The 21,601-nt window shown below is 37.2% G+C and overlaps 1 protein-coding gene across 1 annotated transcript in view; it reads left to right on the top strand.

The window, feature by feature from the left end:
* The window catches only part of PLS3 (plastin 3), a 92,825-nt gene that overhangs the window by 33,161 nt on the left and 38,063 nt on the right, over window positions 1-21,601 (top strand). The window contains exon 2 of the mRNA XM_037733514.1: window positions 15,595-15,675. Within this exon, the coding sequence (XP_037589442.1) occupies window positions 15,603-15,675 (73 nt within the window). The 5' untranslated portion in view covers window positions 15,595-15,602. The remainder of the gene's footprint in view (window positions 1-15,594; window positions 15,676-21,601) is intronic.

The raw sequence follows: 21,601 nt of genomic DNA, 5'->3' as shown, positions 1-21,601 counted from the left end.
CACACACACACATACACAGACACACACACCCCACTCCACCCCACACACATCCCTGAAAGTTGCCCTTGGCTTCACACAAACATTTGTTAATTTTCATAAGAAAGGAAACTGGAAATACTTCTTAGGTATGAAAATTAATTTCATTAGCAGCAGATTTATTTTCCCATAAATTTAGATTTTGGAAAGTAGATGTCAAAGTTTACTTAGGAGGTATGGAAGACATTAGACCTTTCAAAAGAAAAGTGGGCTATTTCAATCTAAGAAGTTAGTTAATGTACTTTCTGAAGATAGGGGAAGGAGAGGTATATTTTTGTTGTGTCTTTGGGTTTGAAATAGTATTTTTCATCACAGGAAAGAGGCTTTTAGACTGTAATTAAGACTTACATTAAAAAGCTACAAAATACTTGCCTGAGAAACATTTAAATGATGTCTTTAATCCAACCAAATGGAATTGAATATTTCTATTATTGGAAAAAGCTATGTATTAATTTATTTTTAAACAGCCATTGCTTTCAGATCTTATCTTTGTTTATAAAGTACAAAAAGAGGACAGGAAACTTTTACCTAAATTGGAGGTATTTGAGATTCCTTCAGGAAATGACACAGGATTGGGCACCCTTTGGGGTTTAGATGACTCATACAAATGGGTACTGAAAACAAAACAAAACAAAAGATCAATTAGAATCCACCTAATGATCAGTTATAACACAGAATAGAGGTATTTCCGGAAAAATGAACTCATTTCTTAATAGCTATGTAGGGGTGAAATCACAGGATTTCTGAGATTTGCTTTAAAATAATTCAGGGAAGAGACACAGGAAGGAGGGAGGGAGAAGAAAGGACAGGAAGAGAGAATAGATGAACCAAGCAAATATAAGGAAATCAGGATAAATGTAGAATCTGTGATGGGTTTATGTGTGGTTTTTGTGCTCTTTTCTCTTGTATATATTGAAAATATTAACAATAAAAAATGTTAATATACCTTTAGTTTGGAGCAATTTACATTTACTTCTAAATGTTAACTTTTATCTATAAATTGGAGGCCTGTCAAAACGTGTTGTACGCACGATATGTATGACTGTAAAGGTAAAATGCACTGCTTGAATGCTAAAACGATTGCAAGTAAAAACTGCTTCTGAAAAGATTTCTTTCTGTTTGACTTTCAGCTAAATTCAAAGGACAGGTCACAAGCATCTTGAAGAGTTCTGTAATATCTTGAAGCATTGAACAAGGGTAGATAGTTAAAGCATGATAACAGGCCAATTGCATGTGAAAAATGTGAGGATGCTATTGATCTTGACTATTTTGTTCACAGCTTTCTCCAATAGTGTATGTGTTTTTAAAACTACATAGAAGGCTATATAGCCTGCATGATATGCAGGTCCACGCACTTTCCCTGCTCACCTCCATCAAAGTTTATTTATTGAACAAACATTCAGTAGGTGCTTGTTGTAAGCCAAGATACAAAGTCAAATAAGATACCAACTGGGCTTTCAACGAGCTCACAGGCTCGTGCAGGAGATAGAGAAAGAAAGAAAAGCTGAAAGGGCTATAGGAATGTGGGGAAGGGAAGGAAATGGTTAGCAACTATGACCCTATGACACATCTCCTTTAAAATAATACAAGGCAGGGCATGGTGGCTCATACCAGTAATCCCAGCACTTTGGGAGGCCTAGGTGAGCAGATCACTTGAGATCAGGAGTTCAAGACCAGCCTGGTCCACATGGTGAAACCCTGTCTCTCCTGAAAGTACAAAAATTAGCCAGATGTGGTGGAGCATGCTTATAATGCCAGCTACTGGGAAAGCTGAGGTGGGAGAATTGCTTGAACCCAGGAGGCGGAGGTTGCAGTGAGCTGAGATAGAGCCACTGCACTCCAGCCTGGGCAACAGAGCAACACTCTTTCTGTCTCAAAATAATAATAATAATAATAACAATATAAAATAAGGCTGGACACAGTTTTTCACGCCTGTAATCATAGCACTTTGGGAGGCCGAGGCGGGCAGATCACCTCCGGTCAGGAATTCAAGACCAGCCTGTTCAACATGGTGAAACCCAGTCTCTAGTAAAAATACAAGAATTAGCCAGGCGTGGTGGTGCATACCTGTGTAATCCCAGCTACTCGGGAGGCTGAGGCAGTAGAATCGCTTGAACCCGGGAGGTAGAAGTTGTGGTAAGCCGAGATCCCGCCATTGTACTCCAGCCTGGTTGACAGATACAAAAATTAACTGAGTGTGGTGGTGTGCGCCTGTAATCCCATCTACTCTGGGTGCTAAGGTGGGAAAATTTCTGGAGCCCGGGACATGAAGGCTTCAGTGATCATGACATTGCACTCCAGACTGGGTGACACATCAAGATTCTGTCTCAAAAAAAAAAAAAAAAAAAAAAAAAAAAAAAAAAAAAAAAAAAAAAAAAAAAAAAAAGAAGAAGAAACAGTTTTTGGTTATGCTGATGTGCTACAATTAATGAACAGTAAATATATATATACATATAAAACATTATATATATATATATATAATACAAACAGAAAATTGGAGATGGTTTAATTGGTTGTGGATATTACAGTGGTAGAAGAGGGCTAAAATGGCTTAGTCTAACCCCACGTGTAACTTTTGCAAATAACTCTTCTGCTCTCATCTCTCTTCCCCACCCTCATTAATAAACCTTTATATGTTTCTCATGCATCCATAGGGGTTATTGGAGCAGTGTACGTGCAGAACAGAACAATCTCTTCTTCACATTAAAGAATAGACTGATGTTTAAGCCTCCTTAAAGGTTTTGGATATATCCAAGGCCAAATTATAGTTATAGGTAGGCAGCTACTTGGAGTTAGATAAAGGGTAGAGTTAACCTTCAGTCATAGATAGAGCCTTCTAAAGTTCATTTCTCAATTGATTTGGAATTTGAAGCTTATTTTGTCACGGAAATAGAGGTAAGGTTTTTCAGGTTACTTTATGAATATCTCTGAAATCTTTTATTATCTGATGATATGGTTTTGTTCTGTGATATCTTACTTTATTTTCATTTTATTCTATGTAAATTGTAGAAGCACAGTTACTAAATATATCCAGATTTATGTTCCATCAGCCAGTTACATTATTCTCTAGTTCTTGATACTGTACAATCTAATCAGTGTATATAATAATGCCTCATGAGAAAACACTGTCCATTTTATTTGGGGTATCTAATGATGTCCTCTGTTTAGTTTTACAATTTGCAGCTAAAATATTAAGTAGAATGAACAGAGCTAGACCTGAAAAATAACTTTCCAAAGTAAACTCTGCTATACGTGGTGAATATTTCTTTGATGGAGTTTGCTCACCGCACTGACTAAGAAGCAGTCTTTGGCTGAACGTGGTGGCTCATGCCTATAATCTCAGCACTTTTGGAGGCCAAAGAGGGCAAATCACTTGAGCCCAGGAGTTCAAGACCAACCTGGGCAAGATGGCAAAACCCTCTCTCTCCAAAAAATACAAAAATTAGCTGGGCGTGGTGGTGTGTGCCTGTAATCCCATCTATTCCGGGTCCTAAGGTGGGAAAATTTCTGGAGCCCAGGACTTGGAGGCTTCAATGATCATGACACTGTACTCCAGACTGGGCAATACAGCAAGATTCTGTCTCAAAAAATAGAAGAAGTAATTTTTGATAATGCTGATGTGCTAGAATTAATGAACAGTAAAACGCTTCAACACTTTTCCTTCTGCTTTTACCTTTCCTAAACTTTTAGGACTAGGAACCTATGACACATGTGAGGGCATTTAGGTTTTGACTCCTTTATTTCGACTTTCAGAGCAATGAATTATTAAATAAAAATTATGCATATGGCCTCTTAAGCGTTTACAATTACTCCTTTACCAAGATTTTGTGAAAGTTTTCTAAAATGAGTCAAGCAAAATTCCAAGCCACTTATTCCTTGAGAAAAATCTGTAAAGAAAAAATATATTAAAAAAATAAAATAATCTTGAAAGAAAAGTAAATCACATAGATACTTACTTGAGTGTTTTATATTAAGACCAAGTTATTAGCACTGATAGAATGGAAATGGTTGTTCACAATACTTAGAATTCAAGAGGCTGAAATTAAGCAGTATTAATATAGAGAAGCAGAAGCCTGTCTTATATAGGAATGTATGTGTCATAAGAGAAAGTAAACATATTTGTGCTTTTTTTCAGAATATTGACTGTTTTATGATCAATGCCAATTTTTTTTTTTAGACAGAGCGTCACTCTGTCGCCCAGGCCAGAGTGCAGTGGCACTAATCTCAGCTCACTGCAACCTCCGCCTCCCAGGTTCAAGCAATTCTTCTGCCTCAGCCTCCTGAGTAACTGAGACTACAGGCATGTGCCACCACTCTCGGCTAAATTTTTTCTTTTTTTTTTTTTTTGAGACTGAGTCTCACTCTGTCACCAGGCTGCAGGGCAGTGGCATGATCTCGACTCAATGCAACTTCCACCTCCCAGGTTCAAGCGATTCTCCTACCTCAGCCTCCTGAGTAGCTGGGATTACAGGTGCGTGCCACCACGGCCAGCTAATTTTTTGTATTTTTAGTAGAGACGGGATTTCGCCATGTTAGTCAGGCTGGTCTCAAACCCCTGACCTCGTGATCCGCCTGCCTCGGCCTCCCAAAGTGCTGGGATTACAGGCGTGAGCCAATGCGCCCAGCCAATCAGTGCCAATTTAATACCAATGTTTTAAAGAAAGACTTTTCAGAACTCTGTATCGTCTTCACTGAATTCAATGTCTATATTCTGTATGTTTTATACAATTAAAGTAGTGATTATTTTAGTTCAAGGCTTATGTGAATCCCTTATCCTTTTAAGTAATGAAAACAAGTTAGTATTAGCTGGAAGGGGGTTACTAACTGCATTTTCTGGCAATTGTTCTTTTTTCTGGATATCATGGTCATATTTGTTAAGAGTTTTCTAAGTTATTTTCCAAAGGCTATACTGGGCATGGACCATCTCTCTGCAAAGCAATGTGTAGTCTTTTTGTTTTTGTTTTTCTGGGAAGAGAAGTTAATTGGCTGGGCACTGCTGCTCAAGCCTGTAATCCCAGCACTTTGGGAGGCTGAGGCGGGAGGATCAGTTGAGCTCTGGAGTTTTAGAGCTGCTTAGCAACATAGTGAGATCCTGTCTCTACAAAAAAATAAAATAAAATAAAAAATTAGCCGAGTGGTAGTGCATGCCTGTAGTCCTAGCTACTGGGGGTGGGGGGTGCTGAAGCAGGAGGATCACTTGAGCCCAGGAGTTGGAGGCTGCAGTGATCATGCTACTGCACTGTGGCCTGGGAAACTCAGCAAGACTATCTCAAAAGAGGAAAAAACAATAGTTAATGACCTTTCATCAAACACATTCTTTTGTTTTTTGTTTTTTTGTCAACTGTGCTTAGAGAAACACATCTTTTTAATTTTGCTTCACAGCTTTGTGTCCTGGGCAAAGTCCACCACTATCACAGGCACTTGTTTATTCCCTAATATAATTTAGGGAATGAAGTTATGAAATTCTACAGACTTCTCAGCTTTCAAATTCTCATTGCTGTGATCACTGGATATTGGGAATACTGGGAATTATCACTACCCTCTAAACATTGCAATTTGTTGGAGTATTTTATTTTTTATTTTTTAGAGGCAGGCAACCATAGCTCACTGCAGTCTCAAACTCCTGGGCTCAAGTGATCCTTCTCCCCCAGCCTCCCTAGTAGCTAGGACTACAGGCATAGGCCACCATGCTGGCTGATTTTAAAAATATATTTTTTTAGAGAAGGAATCTCGCTATGTTGCACAGGTTGGTCTTGAGCTCCTGGCCTCAAGCAATTCTCCCACTTCTGCCTCCCAAAGCACTGGGATTATAGGCATGAGCCACCACACTGAACCTCAGTTGGCATATTTTTTAACCCATGCCTATGTAACCAACATCAAGCAAGGCATTGTGAGAGTAAAAGGTGAAGTTTAGGCTATTCTTGAGAAACAGTCTTGAAGTGAGACTTGCAGAACAAAAAATTACACAAGTTTTTGTGTGCTACTGGTGAAAGAAGGGTTCTCTTTTATTGAGGAAGATTGTTGTCTGACCAGGTATAAGAATCTGTGTAAAGAAGGCAGATAAACTGAACCAAGAAGGACAATAGAAGTCCCAGCTAGACTGTCCTTATGTCCATTTATGTAACTATAGGGGGAAGTCTATAATTAAATTGCTAAATTTTATGGCAAGATTCTAAATTCTGTGGGAGTTGAAGAGAAAGATCAGTGGGAGGTAGTCATTGGGAATCATGCTTTCTGAGAGGAGGAGGCTTCTGAACCTTGCTTGAAGGGTGGGTAGAATTTGGATAGATAGGAAAATTAGAGGAGGGTATTCTAAGCTTGAGAAGCAGATAGAGAGGAAGTTCTTAATGGGAGAGAGGAAAAGCAGAAGAGACCAAGATAAAACAAAAGGTACTGATAGTGGAGAATCCAGGACCGGCTGTAATAGAAAAAACGCAGTTCTATGAGAGTACTAGGAAAAGAAATTTTATCTCGGGTGGGGACAATCTGAGGAGACTTCCTGAAATATGCTTTTGAAGTGTCTAGATAGATGGATGAAGAGCATTCCACCAGAGAGACTCAGTGGAAGAAGTGGGAAAACACATGGGAATAAGATCTCTTGAGAGTGTTGGGTTTAAGAGTGTAGTACATATAATGTGAAGTAACGCTGGAAAGATGGGCAGACGTTAAGCTAGAAGTCAGTTCAGAAAAGTGTAGGGCCTTGAAAGCTGTACTAAAAAGGTGGGACTTTTTTTTGTATGGAATGTTTATAAGATCTACTCTTCAGGAATTTAGCAGTGTAAAGATTGCACTGGAGGAAGACAGAACAGCTGGCAGATCTGATAAAAGGCTTTTGGAGAAGGCCAGGCATGAGGTGATAAACAGATATGATGGAAGAATCTCCGAGATAGCAAGGCAAGAATCCAGAGGGCTTCGAGATTGACTGGTCTTCCCTTTGTTTTTTAATGGTCAAACTGCAGTCTGCAGACAGAGGAAAGTGGGGAAGTTGAAAATGAGACCTGATTTAGCAGGAGAGAGGGTTAGTAAAAAACAGGGAAAATAATGTGGCAGTAATTTAGATTGCAGACATGTGGACTTTCCTAACTTAAATCTTCCTCACTGACTTTCCTTCTCCCTTGGCTACTTCTAAATTGGACCCTGTTCTGCTGCTGCAAGTGTGTCTGTCACTAACTCTATGCACAATACCCTTACCAGTGATGTCTATCTGAGAATGCCCTTACTGGGGATGTCTATCTGAGAAAATCTTACTTGCGCTCAAAGACAGAATTCAAACATCACCTTGGAAAAACATTTTCTGACACCGACCACTCAGTATATATGACTGTGATGGTACAATAGCACTAATGTTGTATCTTTGTTTTTCCATATCTTTCCCCAACTAGACAGTAAACTCTTCCAAAAAGAAGGGGATGTGAGTCCTAATTGTCTTTATCTGGAACACCCAACACAGTGCCTGCTGCATACTAAGCCTTCAGTTAATGCTTGATGAATATAAATGAATAAGTAGGTGAGTGCAGTAGACATTCAAGTTGGGATCTTCTAAAGTAATTCTCATGGAAATATGAGACTAGAGCTTTAGTAATCATAGTATGAATAGGTGAGTTTTAGCCCACAGTGTTGCACACCCATCTAAGCTTAGAGAATAGTGCTGAGCTGTTCACTTACCTAACTAGGGAGGAGGCAGGGCGGCAGTTTCTATTGGTACAGGTAGGTATGCAAAGTGTGGGTGTTCAAAGGCACTGCCTGTTTTGGATGGAGGAAGATGACAACACCTCTTTTCTGATCACTCTTGAGTTGTTTACAGATAATGGTGGCTACCTTGTTTATTTTCATTTATAGTGAAATAATGTATTTCTTCCATGTTTTGTTCCCCCTTTGTTGCTTTCTTGTTCATTTTAGGAGCTCAAGTATGTGTTGCCCAATCTCTGATATAAGTAATAAGCTTCTCTTTCCCAATGCTATTTACCATACTAGTGGCTGGGATGAAGTTTATGGGGAATATCCTGTTTTTATATTTTGGCTGCCTTTCAATTTCAAGAAAAAAAAAATCAAGTTTATGATCAAAGTTAGTTACCCCCAGATGAGTTTCCCATGTGCATTCTCTTTCTCCTGGGCCTCATGGTACTGAATAACACAGATGAATAAGTAGATTATTCAGTCAGCTGCATTCCTAAAGTGAGTGAGTGCTTTAGGAGATAAAGTAGGCACCCCGCCCCCCTTCAAATACCTTTCAGAATTTGAGTAATAGTTTCAGGTAGTTGTAGGTACACCTTTCTCAGCAAAGACCTGTGTTCAGGGTTTATGTATAGTTAAATGAGCTGGTGGAGTGGTTTCATAATTGCACTATTGTTAGTCAAACTCTGTAATTAGGGATGACTTCATAGGCATAAGATTCTTCCATGGGTGACGCCCTGAATTCATACCCAGTTGTACACCATATCCTTTTATGAAAAAGAAAAACAAACAAGGTTTTGTTTGCTTTTGTTTTATTCCCTTATTTGAAAATCTGTTTTCCTGTGTCTTATATGTTTAGTAAAGGAGGTCTGGCTTTTTTTTCTACAGCTTTCCCTGTTCCTTTACAGAAATGGCAGGCATAGGAGCTAGGGAGGAAACAGAATTTGGGACAGATCAAAGTGCTTTGCGGATGAGGGAATTCAGGAAAATGTTGAGACTCTGGAAGGTTTAATTTTTGATAAGTATTAAAATTGCAGAGTTTAAATGGAGGAACAATAAATTTCTATTTCTTTGAATATCAGTTCTCTTTCCCTCTCCCTCTCTCTCATCATGTAAATAAAGTCCACTTTTGTGTAGTGGAGAACACCTGTAGTCTCAGCTACTCAAGAGACTGAGGCAGAAGGATTGCTTGAGCCCAGGAGATTGAGGATGCACTGAGCTGAGATTGCACCACTGCCTGGGTGACAGAGTGAAACCCTGTCTCAAAAAAATAAATAAAATATTAAAAAATAAAGTCCACTTTTGTGGGAAGACAGACTGGGAAAGAGGGCATATTTGAAAATCAGTTTTTTTTCCTTTTGCCTGTTAGTCACATATTGTGAAATTGGGTTTAAACTTTTATTCAGCAAGTAATACTTTCTCTTCACCGGTTTTCAGTACTCATGAAAAAAATTGCAAATTAGGAGGAATGTGACAATCATATTGACAAGCTATTAGCTATTTTGAAAAGTGATCCTGAAATACTTACAGGAAAATAGTCATTTATTAGTTTGTATATCTCCTACCTGCTCTTTAAATTGTGTTTAGAAACTGGCCTTATGAAGGAGCCAAATTGACTCATGGATAAAAAGTGTCTGACAGGTTTTCCTTTAGGCCCATCCTTCTTAAATTACTTTGACTAAAGGCTTGTAATTTTTATATATGAGGGAGACCTATTATATTCTGTAGTCAATAATTATAGGGAGATTAGATAACTTTTCATTTATCCCATGTAAAAGGCTGTTAGTAGAACTAATGCCTTACATTTATTTATACAGCTCTTCACAATTAACCCAGGCATTCATTTATTCTCCATTTTCTTTCATGAAGGATTTGAAGTTGCTGTGTAATACTTTATAGTTCACAATATACTGTCATATATATCATCTGTAATCTTCATTAGGACCTGGGGGAAGTCGGTATTATTATCACTATTTTCAAATGAGGAAACTGAGGCTGAGAGAGATTAATTAAACTTGCTCATGGACACATTACTAGGGAATGGCAGAACCAGAGCAATAATCAATGTCTTCTACCACGTCCAACAACCTTTCTGTTAAACATACTGCCTCCTTGGGCTTGGTACAACAGTTATTGTACTGGTACTTGAGATTAAATGAAGCGTTTACAGGGCAGTATTGATGTTAAATTTTGTGTTTTGCTTTGTGAACCCATCTGGGATGGTTTACTAGCTGTAAGACAAAAAAAAATCCTATTGTACAATGAATGCCCCATGAAGAGGAATAGAGCTTCTGTTATTTTAATTTGTAAGATTTTAATTTTTATATATATTTAGCCATTTCCTAGTTGCTTAATGTGATGTTTTCTCCCAAGATAGTACTTTACTGCTTGATTTCCTTAAAGACACCATCAGGTACCTATGAGTAGTCTTAATGACAGACCACTTTTTAATTCATAATGGCATAAAGGAATCTACATTAAACAACTTTATTTTAAGCTTCAAAAGGCAAATTTTAAAATTGTAATTCTTATCAACTAGAGTATATACTGTGAGCTTTATACCTTTGACTTTATATTTTTTAGTCTTAACCCAGGTACTTCAGAGTAGCATTTCTTTATTTCCTTTTAAATAATTATCAATAAATGAATATGGGTCTATTTAAATTGGAGAGTCCTACATTAAACTATTCTGTTATCCCAAAACAACCTTATCTGGAAATATGGTTTTGAGGATATGTGCATGTTCCAGTTTCTTTTTGTTCTTATTGAAGTGTGTCTCTTTAATGTCTCCAATAGATGAAAAATCTGAGTTATATGTGCAAAGTCACTTTAGGCTTTTTAAAAGGTAACTGGAAATAAGAAACTTGAAAAATTTAAATATATATATATATATATATATATATTTAATGCACTGGATTAGTTATTGGAGTAAACTGGTGCTCTAAAGTCATTTCTGTGACATCTAAGCATTTCTTTATTTTTATTTTTTACTTTTTTTATTGAGACAGGGTCTTGCTCTGTCACCCATCCTGGAGTGCAATGACATGCTCATGGCTCACTGCGGGCTCTACCTCCCGGGCACAATTGGTCCTCCCACCTCATAGTTTCCCAAGTAGCTGGAACTACAGGCGTGTGCCACCACCAACCACACCCTGCTAATTTTTTTGTATTACTGGGAGAGACGAAGTTTCACCATGTTGCCCAGGCTGGTCTTGAACTCCTGAGCTCAAGCAATCCACCTGCCGCTACCTCCCAAATTGCTGGGATTACAGGCATGAGCCAACATTTGCCAGTTTTATAGGAAGAAAAAAAGAATTGCCTTTCTAGTCACTCTGAGAAGAAATTAATAATCCTTAAAGTCTCTAGAGACTTTTTCTTCTAAAAAAAAATGGATATTTGTACCTTTTATTGTAGTCACTAGTTCTCTTTGTGTCATACTGTAATTATTCATGTTTGCTTCAGCAGATTGTGAATTCCTTGAGGGCAAGAACTGGGTGTATAGCAGATGCCTAAGATATTGGTAAAAAATGTTTGAGAAGTGAGGGGGCGGGCATGTTGGGGAGGAAGAGATTTCTACGATTTAATCAGAACCCAACTGGTCATCAGGGATAAGGAAGGGGAGGGCAGGAGTAGTTCATATTCAGAACCATCTTTTCTAATTTCCTTTCTTTCTTTCTTTCTTTCTTTTTTGGGGGAGTGGGGGAGTGACAAACTGATGGCTCACTGTAGCCTTGACCTCTCGGGCTCAAGTGATTCTCCCACCTCAACCTCCAGAGTAGCTGGGATTACAGACACGCACCACCATGGCTGGATAATTTTTGTATTTTTGGTAGAGATGGGGTTTCACCATGTTGGCCAGGCTGATCCCAAATTACTGGGCTCAATTGATCTGCCCGGCTTGACCTCCCAAAGTGCTGGGATTACAGGCATGAGCTACTGCACCCAACCCTAATTTTCTTTTGCATAGAAGTGATATGGTAGTGTGAGAATAAGCTCAATTGTATGGGTTTGTTTTAGTTGTTTTTTACTCACATACTTTAAATTATTACTGACTCACAATCTGTCCAAACTGGAAACCTTTAGAGATAAAGGAGAGAGGTCACATGTTTTAGATTTCTGAGATAGTCTTACTTTAAAATTTTCTGTGCTATTGTTCTCTATGGTATAATTCATGGAGATGGAGTAAACTGGTGCTCTAAAATCATTTCTATGAGATCTAAACATTTCTTAATTTAATTTATTTATTTTTATTTTTTACTTTTTTTAAATTGAGACAGGGTCTTGCTCTCTCACCCATCCTGGAGTGCAGTGACATGCTCATGGCTCACTGAATCCTCTACCTCCCGGGTTCAATTGGTCCTCCCACCTCAGTTTCCCAAGTAGCTAGGACTACAGGCATGTGTCACTACCCACCATGCCCAGCTAATTTTTTGTACTTTTGGGAGAGACAGAGTTTCACTATGTTGCCCAGGCTGTTATAATTCATGGAGATGGGTAATAATTTTTTATTAAAAACATGTTTGCTTCAGCAGATTGTGAATTCCTTGAGGGCATGTATGTAAAAATCTATGTAAAGAAAATTGGAATAAATCATATGTCATAGTTTTGTAATGGGGAGTGTTGAACATATTAGTGAAACAGAATATTTTTAGAATTACTACTATTAAATTATATTTAACTTATGAATTTTTAAATTTTTTTGGATATGAAGTCTCACTATGTTTCCCAGGCTGGTCTCAAGCAATCCTCCCCCAGTGCTGGGATTTACAGTTCTTTTTATTCTTGATCTTTAAAATGCCTAACTTCAGGCCCAGGGCGTGGTGGCTCATACGTGGAATACCAGCACTTTGGGAGGCTGAGGTGGGTGGATTGCTTGAGGCCAGGAATTCAAGACCAGCCTGGGCAAAATGGTGAAACGCTGTCTCTACAGAAAAACACAAAAATTACCCAGGCACGATGGCCCACACCTGTAGTATGAGCTACTTGGGAGGTTGAGAAGGGAGGATCACCTGAGCCTGGAAAGTCAAGGCCACAGTAAGCCGTGATCACACCACTGCTCTCCAGCCTGGGTGACAGAGTAAGACCCTGTCTCAACAAACAACAACAACAAACACAAAGCCTAACTTCATTACTAACTGAAGAACTTTCTTTCCCTCATAGATCCTGAGATTACTCTGAAAGGTATTTTCATCCAACCAGTCTATTGAGAAGTTATCCATCTTTAGTGGCATTTTGATATAATTGGTAAGAAAAGTTTATGAATAGGTGAGCTTTGTTTTATATCTTTTTTTAAGAGTCTAGTTTTATTGACTGATTGACTGATTGAGACATAGTCTTGCTTTGTCACCCAGGCTGGAGTGTGGTGGTGCAACCTCGGCTCACTGCTACCTCTGCCTCCCAGGTTCAAGCAATTCTCCTACATCAGCCTCCCAAATAGCTGGGATTACACATGCCCACCACGCCCAGCTAATTTTTTTATTTTTAGTGGATGCAGGGTTTCACCATGTTGGTGAGGCTGGTCTTGAAATCCTGACCTCAAACAATCCACCTGCCTCTGCCTCCCAAAGTGCTGGGATTACAGGCATGAGCCACTGCACCTGGTCGATGGTTTTATTTAATTTTTAAAACACCAGTCACTATATATGTCTGTTACATTATGGTAAAAAAAACTTAGCTAATAGCATCATATGGTCATTTTAAAACTTCTCAAGAATTTGGGAAACCTGAGTGTAAATTTCAGTCCTGAGAGCCCAAGTCTTCTAGTAAGAAAAAAAAAAGGAGATTAGAATATTTAACTCATAGGACTATTGTGAGGGTTCAGGAAATTAATATGTAAATGAATTTGTATAATGTATTAATACTTGGTGCATAGTTGTTGAGGGAATTAATTTTATTAAAGTTCTGTTTTATTGAGTGCCTGGGGCTGTGATAAATTCTAGAAATGGCAACAATGCTGTGAAAAAGATAGATGGGACGCAGCTCTCTTAGGAATCCCTCCTTACCACTTCCAGCCCCAACCTCTCTCTACTGAGTATTACCCTTCTTGACCAAAAAATGCACTGGTGAGTAATTTGTTGCCTTTTAATAAAATGTCTAACAGGAATAAATATAAGATCTCAAAATGTATTTTGTATAGTTTGTGAAATTTAAACCATAGTATACTTTTTTGGAAAGGCAACATATTTAGGGCAGTGGAACTACTCTATGTAATACTGTGATGGTGGATACATGTCATTATACATCTGTCCAAGCCCACAGATTGTATAACACTAAGAGTGAACCCTAATGTTCACCAGAGTCTCAGGGTGGTAGTGATGTAAGTTCATCAGTTGTAACAAATGTACCACTTGGGTGCAGGATGTTTTGGTCAACGACTGATTGAATATATGATAGTAGTCCCATAAGATTATAATACTATATTATTACTGTACCTTTACTCTGTTTAGATGTGTTTGGATACACGGATATCACTGTGTTACAATTGCCTACAGTGTTATGTACAGTAACCTGCTGTGCCACTTGTAGCCTAAGAGCAATAGGCCATACTATTTAGCCTAGGTGCATAGTAAGCTATACCATCTAGGTTTGCGTAAGTGCACTCTGTGATGTTTGCATAGTGGCAGAATCATCTAACAATGCATTTCTCAAAATACATCTCTGTCGTTAAGCAACAGATGGCTATATATGGGAACTCTCTGATTTTGCTGTGAACCTAACAATACTCTAATAACAACGTCTATTGGCCTGGCGTGGTGGCTCACACCTGTAATCCCAGCATTTTGGGAGACCGAGGGGGGAGGATCCCTTGAACCCAGGAGTTAGACACCAGCCTGGGCAAGGTGGCAAGACCATGTCTTTACAAAAAAAGAAAACGAAATAAAGAAAAATAAGGTCTACCAGAAAAAAAATTCAGAAGAAAGAAAAAAACCCAAAACAAAAAGGGCAAAAGTAATATGTAATCATTTTCATTTTTCTTTGCCCAAAATTATTGTTATAATAGGTTTGTATTTGGAAATTATCTACTGTGATACAGACCTCCTGTCTTTTTTGCTGGGATTAACAAGGTTTTTCCATAAAGGTTCAGATCATAAATATTATGTGCCAAGAGGTAAAATCAAGAATATTATGATACTGATATCAAGGGTATCATATATTATTTCTACAAATTTTTACTGACAAAATTCAAAATATAATAATGGAATACAATGTTTTGGTAATACAATTCTGATGAGAAAACAGAATTCTTTTTTTTCTGGGATAACATTTCATTTAATTGGGTTCAAAGTTAATGTGCCCCATCATCAAAATTGACTACAAAAATTCTCCTTTAATACGCCTAAGAAGCTGTATATTAGCACACGTGTGCATTTCTATATCAAAACCATCTATAATTTGTTTTGTTTCCTCTTTATTCCTCCTTTAATGGTAGTGATTGATAGGTGTCAGCATGCTATTTGAAAATCAGTGTTTTCACAGTGAATGATTCTAAAGTGGCTTAATGGGAAATGCTATTTTCTGTGACTCATTGGTCACATAATTTTGACCTTTAGCTTTGGCTTGTATAACCAAGAATTTCTATCTGTTATGTAGCTTTTTCCTGTCACTGCTGGGTACTTTGGCCCTTCTTTAAACTTTTTGAATGTAATTTAGATTTTGTCCTTAGAAGGAAAAGTCAGAAATATTGTTTCTCAATAAATTTTGGTAAGTGATGACTTTTCATTTGTTTTCTTGATTAAAGTTGTACATAGAAATATGGTAACGTATTCAGATTGTTTTAATTGTTTGAAATTCTGTTTAAATTATCCCTAAGGTGAGAACTTAGCAAGAGTGTTTATATGTATCACAATTTTTTTTAAGTCTGAAACCTTTTTGGTTTTTCTTTAGATCTTTAAATGGATGAGATGGCTACTACTCAGATTTCCAAAGATGAGCTTGATGAACTCAAAGAGGCCTTTGCAAAAGTTGGTGAGTATTTTTTGTAGTATAACTATAGGAAAGCAATATTTATTTGGTCCCAAAGTTACTTCTCTAAAAATGTCACATGAATGCTTAATCATAAACATTAGGGCAACGCAGTTAAAATAGATGGGATAAAGTTTTGGAAGCTTTACTTAAAATTGTACTTTTTTTTTGGTCAAGAGTGGTAGCTGATATTATTTCCAATTTTATGTAGTATTTAATATAATCAAGTTTTTTAGACCACAATTCCAGTCCTTAACTGGTGACAACTATGTACGGCTCCTGAAACTTTTATGCCAAATTATAGTTATTATATTTTGTATATCGTATCTTTCTGAAGAGAAGGTTTGAAACTTTCAGCATGTTCTCAAAGGGATCTGTGACCCTTGAAAACATTAAATGATACTTTACCCTTCCCTAATTAGTTTGGTGTTATTGCCTTTTTTTAATGGATTTTCTGTGCCTACGGATAATGCAGATTGTTCTACCTTGCCGCATTAAATTATAGTTTCAATATAAGATGAGAAGGCATAGCATGCCATTTGGTTTGTCCTTTATCATCATATAACATGCCTTACAATTGAGCAGCTATGGAAGCAGTATATAATATTTACATTCCAAATTTCATGCTTGGGTCAAGTCTATAGATAAGAATGAGAAAGCAGGGTAAGAACAGACTACTAATGTAAATACATGAATCAACATGTGCTTAGAGATGTAATTATTATTATTTGGTAACTCCTTGAATAAATGGTGTAGAATTAGCTTATATGATTTGTTATATAAATCAGAATTTGCCTTTAGACCTGTGTTGAAAATTCCAGTAGTGAAAAATGAGGAAATACACATTTCTATTCCCATATATTTATGGTCAACATTTTCTATGAAGGCACTTAGTAGTAGCAGTGTACCTTGGGAAGAATAATGACCTCAGCCAGAGTGACCATCTATAATCCCATCAAAATTTTAACTAGAAAACACTGAATGTCGTGAATCTAACATGATTGTGTGTGTGTGTGTGTGTGTGTGTGTGTGTGTGTGTGTATAAAACTAGCAGTTAATTAACTTGCTGTGGATACCACTTACTATAAGAAGAATGCTACGTAGTTTAATATATAACTGCAAGTGAGTTCCTGGCTGCAAGAGTTTGTTTTTAATGTCTCTCATTCTGTCAGAGTAGTCTTATAATTGTTTTAGGAGTGCATTTTTGAACCTTTTCTAAAATTTGTATTCATCTTTCAGCATTAAGGGCAGTTTAATTTGTTCTTTATGAATGGAATTTTGGAGTAGGCACCATGCCTTATTAAGAACCTCATCTCCTCAAGTAAATGTTGAATATAGGTCTTGTCCTCATGTGCAGCATCTTGGAAATAACTGTGTGCAATATTCCTGAAAAAATAAAGTTAATTCAGATATTGTTTACCTGATGAGACTTGGAATACATTTTACCAGTGAAAGAACTTCATTTTCCTTTAAAAGCTTAATGACATAAAGAGGATTGACCAATTATCTTTATAGAGGAAGCAGTTAAATTGTATTGAGGGATCAATGAGAAGTTTGACTGTAAGAAAAGGTCATTGTGGAGCTATTGTTTAAGTAGACTGTAAGATAGGTACACAGCTTCTCAAAGCCCCTGCCAGGCATATGTTTGTAACATACTCAGGCTCTTATTACTATGTATGCTATAAAGAATTCTAGAATGCAGAATTTCTGCCTGTTCTGAATATTATTCTTTTGTAGTCTCCACTCAGTATCTAGCTCTCAGTAAATATTTCACTGATTGAAACCTAAGGAACTATATATATAGCCTTTTGATGTACTGGGATTTTTGTCATTATCGCTTTTTTTTTTCTTGTCTTTTTGTTTTTTTCCTTTTTGTGGAAAACGGGGTCTCGCTATATTGCCCAGGCAGGTCTCGAACTCCTGGGCTCAAGCTATCCTCCCGCCTCTGCCTCCCTAAGAGCTGGGATTACAGGCGTGAGCCACAGCGCCCGGCTGTCATTATTAACTATACATTCAGAGGGCCTTTGTTGTGAAGATTTTCATTACAGTGGAATTTATTATTAAAAAGGTTTTTGCCATTAAATTGTAGCATATGAAATTTATATATATATATTTTTTCAGCATAATAAAAGCTTGTGTGTACACCATCTTTCAGAAACTCATTTAAGGACCCAGCTGAGTCTTTCAATTTTCTTTAAAAAATCTGTACTTTTAAGTTGTTGTTAGTTATACAGAACCCTCAGGCAACTGTCAAAGGTGTTACAGAAATTTTTTTTCTAATTCAGGGACACTTTATTTTAAAAACAAGCTCTATAACTTATTATCCTGTGAAGGACAGTTGTTTCCTCTCCATGGGGGTGGGTTGGCAGAGAATAGGAAAGACTACTTTGTCCCAGTTCAATTGCGACAAAATATGGAAATCATTAGATGATTTTCCCCATCTATTAACAATAATAGCCTTGATTATCTCCTTAGAAATTCAGCAAAATCATTGTGTGTGGAGAAAATCTCTGTAATTATCGCTAATCATAGGTTTTGTTCAATCAATTAATAGTGCTTTGAAACTCTCTTTACTAGCAATAAATTGAGTATTAGAATTTAAAGTTCTCTTTTCACTCACTTTCTGCACCTGCTTAGTTTTAAGTTCCAAGCTCATGTAATTATTTTAATTTTTTCAACAATTGTTTCTAGTGCTTCCCAGTAGCAGAAACCTTAGTTCCCAGTTTTTGTACTTCATGTTTCAGTTTTCATTTAAATGCAGTAATATATAACTTTTTCTAAAGAAGAATAAAACCTTTCAAAACACTTAGGTATTAATATTTTACCATCTAGAAACTGTCTTTTACATTCTAAGCCTTTAATCTTGCTGTGGAAGCTCGCGGTCATTTGGATAATTACGTGTCATAAAGACAAATTCATGTAATGTAAATTTTCGCAGAGTTGCTTTAGTACTGCAAACACTTTTAAATTTGCCTTTTTTCCCTCCTGAGCACTCACTACTGAGGTTTTTTAAACATGAATTCAGCACTTTGGAAATAAAAGAATATTGGGGTTTCTTAAAATGACTAGGAATAGTGTGGGTGTATTCCTTTGAGGTTTCCCACCAAACTAAGCAAAAAAATTTTGGTTGTGTTGATTGTAGCTATACCAGACTTGTCTCATCCCAGGAAGTTGAGTTGTTTCAAATTACTTGATATTCTCTAGTATATAAAAACCACATCAGGATGATGCCACAAGGGAAAAAAAAACCCAACAAACATGGTGCTTTAGTTAATTTACTTTTAGTATTCAATAAATCGACACCAGTGCATGTTTGTTTAATTATGCCTTAAAAAAAAAAAGATAGCCCATCTAAAAAAAATGAAACTAGTCAGTGCTCTTTCATTGTGCCATCTAGTTAATTATCAATGGATTATTAGAAGTATAGGTCTCGGGATAGTCAGAAAACCATGTTTTGAAGGTGTGGAAGCTAGTTAGGAGTACACATGTGTGGGTGCATGGGTAAAAGCAAGAGCACATGTGTGTGTGAGAACACACATGTATTTTTAAAACGAGAGTTTCAGCAGGGGAAGAAATGATGGCCAAACTGCTGGAAATGTTGAGTAAGAAAAGGACAGATAAACATCTTTGATTGCCCGGTCTCACCCTCTAAACTTGTCCAGCTTTCTGCTGAACTTGACCTCCATCTTTGGAAATCCACTAGTATGGTGAACTCTAATGCAGCAACCTCCAGTCTACCCTTAGCTGGAACTCATTAAACTGCCTCTTATATTTGCTGCAGTGAGCTACCTCAAAAGGTATAAGTTGTGAGAGGCAAACCCCATGTTTAGCTAAGCATCTGGAGTTGTTTAGCAATTGCCTTGTCTAAGGTTTTAATGCCTAATGAAAGCTTGATTTTACTGCTTAGATCTTAAGAAGGAATATAGTTTAAATTCTGCTGCCTAAGTCTTTTGACCGAGTCTTAAATCAGTATTTTGTGAGCTTTCATGGGCATTAAGGATCGTGTGTATATGTGTATAAATCCATTATTGTTAGATAAATAGATTCCTTTTGTCATTTTTTTAGTGTAGAAAATTCGTAGACTATGTTGGTCAAGCCAAATTGAACTTTTAAATCCAGCTTTTCCAAAAGGATATTTCTTCTTTAAGTCCTAATGAGCACTGTCTTGAGTGGGCTAATAGAGAGGTCACATGTGTGTTGCAGATGAAGGCACACAATGTGTGACCTCCTCATAAAGAAAGACACCAAATTTAGACAGATTCAAGGATGTTTAAAGCAACACACATACACACACAATCTGAGGGTCAAAGAAAATCCCAGTCTTTCTTACTGTCAAATTTATAAGACAAAGCAGTACCCCAAAAGACGCATTTGAAGTTATAGATTGCAGCACGTACCACCTGAACATGGGCAGTGTAAAACAGCAGCTAAAATCAAAACCACTTGGATTCTGGCTTAGCTTTCTCCAGACAAGTACTTAAAATAGCTTAAATAACAGGATGCAAGGGGAGGGAAAACATTTCCTTTTAAGGACATGCATTCTTGGTGTGATTCAAACTTCTGCAGGAACATGGCTGTGTAATAAGTTTATTTACTTTAAGGTTACTTGGGGAAGGGCGGTGCGGGAGTTAACTAGTATTTAAAATAATACTTGGTAAAAGGGAAAAATGTTTCCCTTAATACAAAATGCAGATTGAACCTACATGTGTCAAGAGGGGGTGGGGGGAAGGACACTCCTTGTAACAGTTGGTTCTTTTCTGATGAATTCAGTAGTCAGTATGAAAAATGGGCCTGTCTGGGGCAGCATTGGGAGCTGCTTAGTGATTTTTTTTTTAAAGTATCATAATTTTCTTCTTTAAAAAAAAAAAACAAACACTTGGTCAGTTTACTCAAATTGAGCCCTTTACTTTCTGCCGGAATTGTATGCAGTGGTAAGGTAGAATTTCCTTTATCCAGCTTGTCCTTAATGTCCACCCATACTGACCATATTTTCTGAACCAAAAGGTTGAGACGTGCTGGCATTGAAACTGCTCTGTATAATATAGGCAGTATGGTAATTTATGTCTACTTTATCAGCTTGTTGGAAACTATGATGCTGGAACAGAAGAGTCTTCAAAACAGAGTCCTTCCCACTCTATGCCAATGTATAGTTAATGAGGAAATGGCAAGTGAGCCAAAAAGGAGTTGCAGAATATTGGCAGCATGAATGAGAATATAAAGGACTGCCATCATGCCTGGTGGTTGTGATTTTAGTTTCCAGTTGTTAAAATGACTTTCAATCTAGGTCTGTGTATTTTGGATCAGTTTATTATTAACTTCTCATGTTTATGTCAAAACTCAGAAGAAGAGAAATTTACCATCAAACACACTAAACAGCTACATTCTAATTCCAATGCTTTGTTTTAAAATGGATATTTTAACCACAAATAAGGACATAGTCTTATGATTTAAAAAAAATTAAACTGTCTTTTTGAAAAGCCTTGCCTCATTATTCTTATTCTCATTTTGCTTGTGAATAGCAAAAAATTATCCAAAATTCATTTGGGTTTATTTGGGAATCATTCATGTACCTCAGCTATTTTATTTTACACATGAGGATAACATGACTCAAAGACTATCATTTAGCCAGTTTTAAACAAAACTACTTTTCTCTAATATAGAAAATTCGATTGAATAGTCATCAGCATTTGTGTTTATTTTTTTAAATTGCAACAAGTTTACCAGGCATGGTGGCTCACACCTGTAAACCCAGCACTTTGGGAGGCCAAGGTGGGTGGATCACAAGATCAAGAGATCTAGACCATCCTGGTCAACATGGTGAAATCCCCTCTCTACTAAAAATACAAAAATTAGCTGGGCGTGGTGGTGCGTGCCTGTAGTCCCAGCTACTCGGGAGGCTGAGGCAGAGGAATTGTTTGAACTTTCGAGG

This window comes from Cebus imitator, unplaced genomic scaffold (assembly GCF_001604975.1).
Source record: "Cebus imitator isolate Cc_AM_T3 unplaced genomic scaffold, Cebus_imitator-1.0 Scaffold535, whole genome shotgun sequence".
Lineage (NCBI taxonomy): Eukaryota > Metazoa > Chordata > Mammalia > Primates > Cebidae > Cebus > Cebus imitator.
This window is presented reverse-complemented; position numbering and strand designations above follow the sequence as displayed.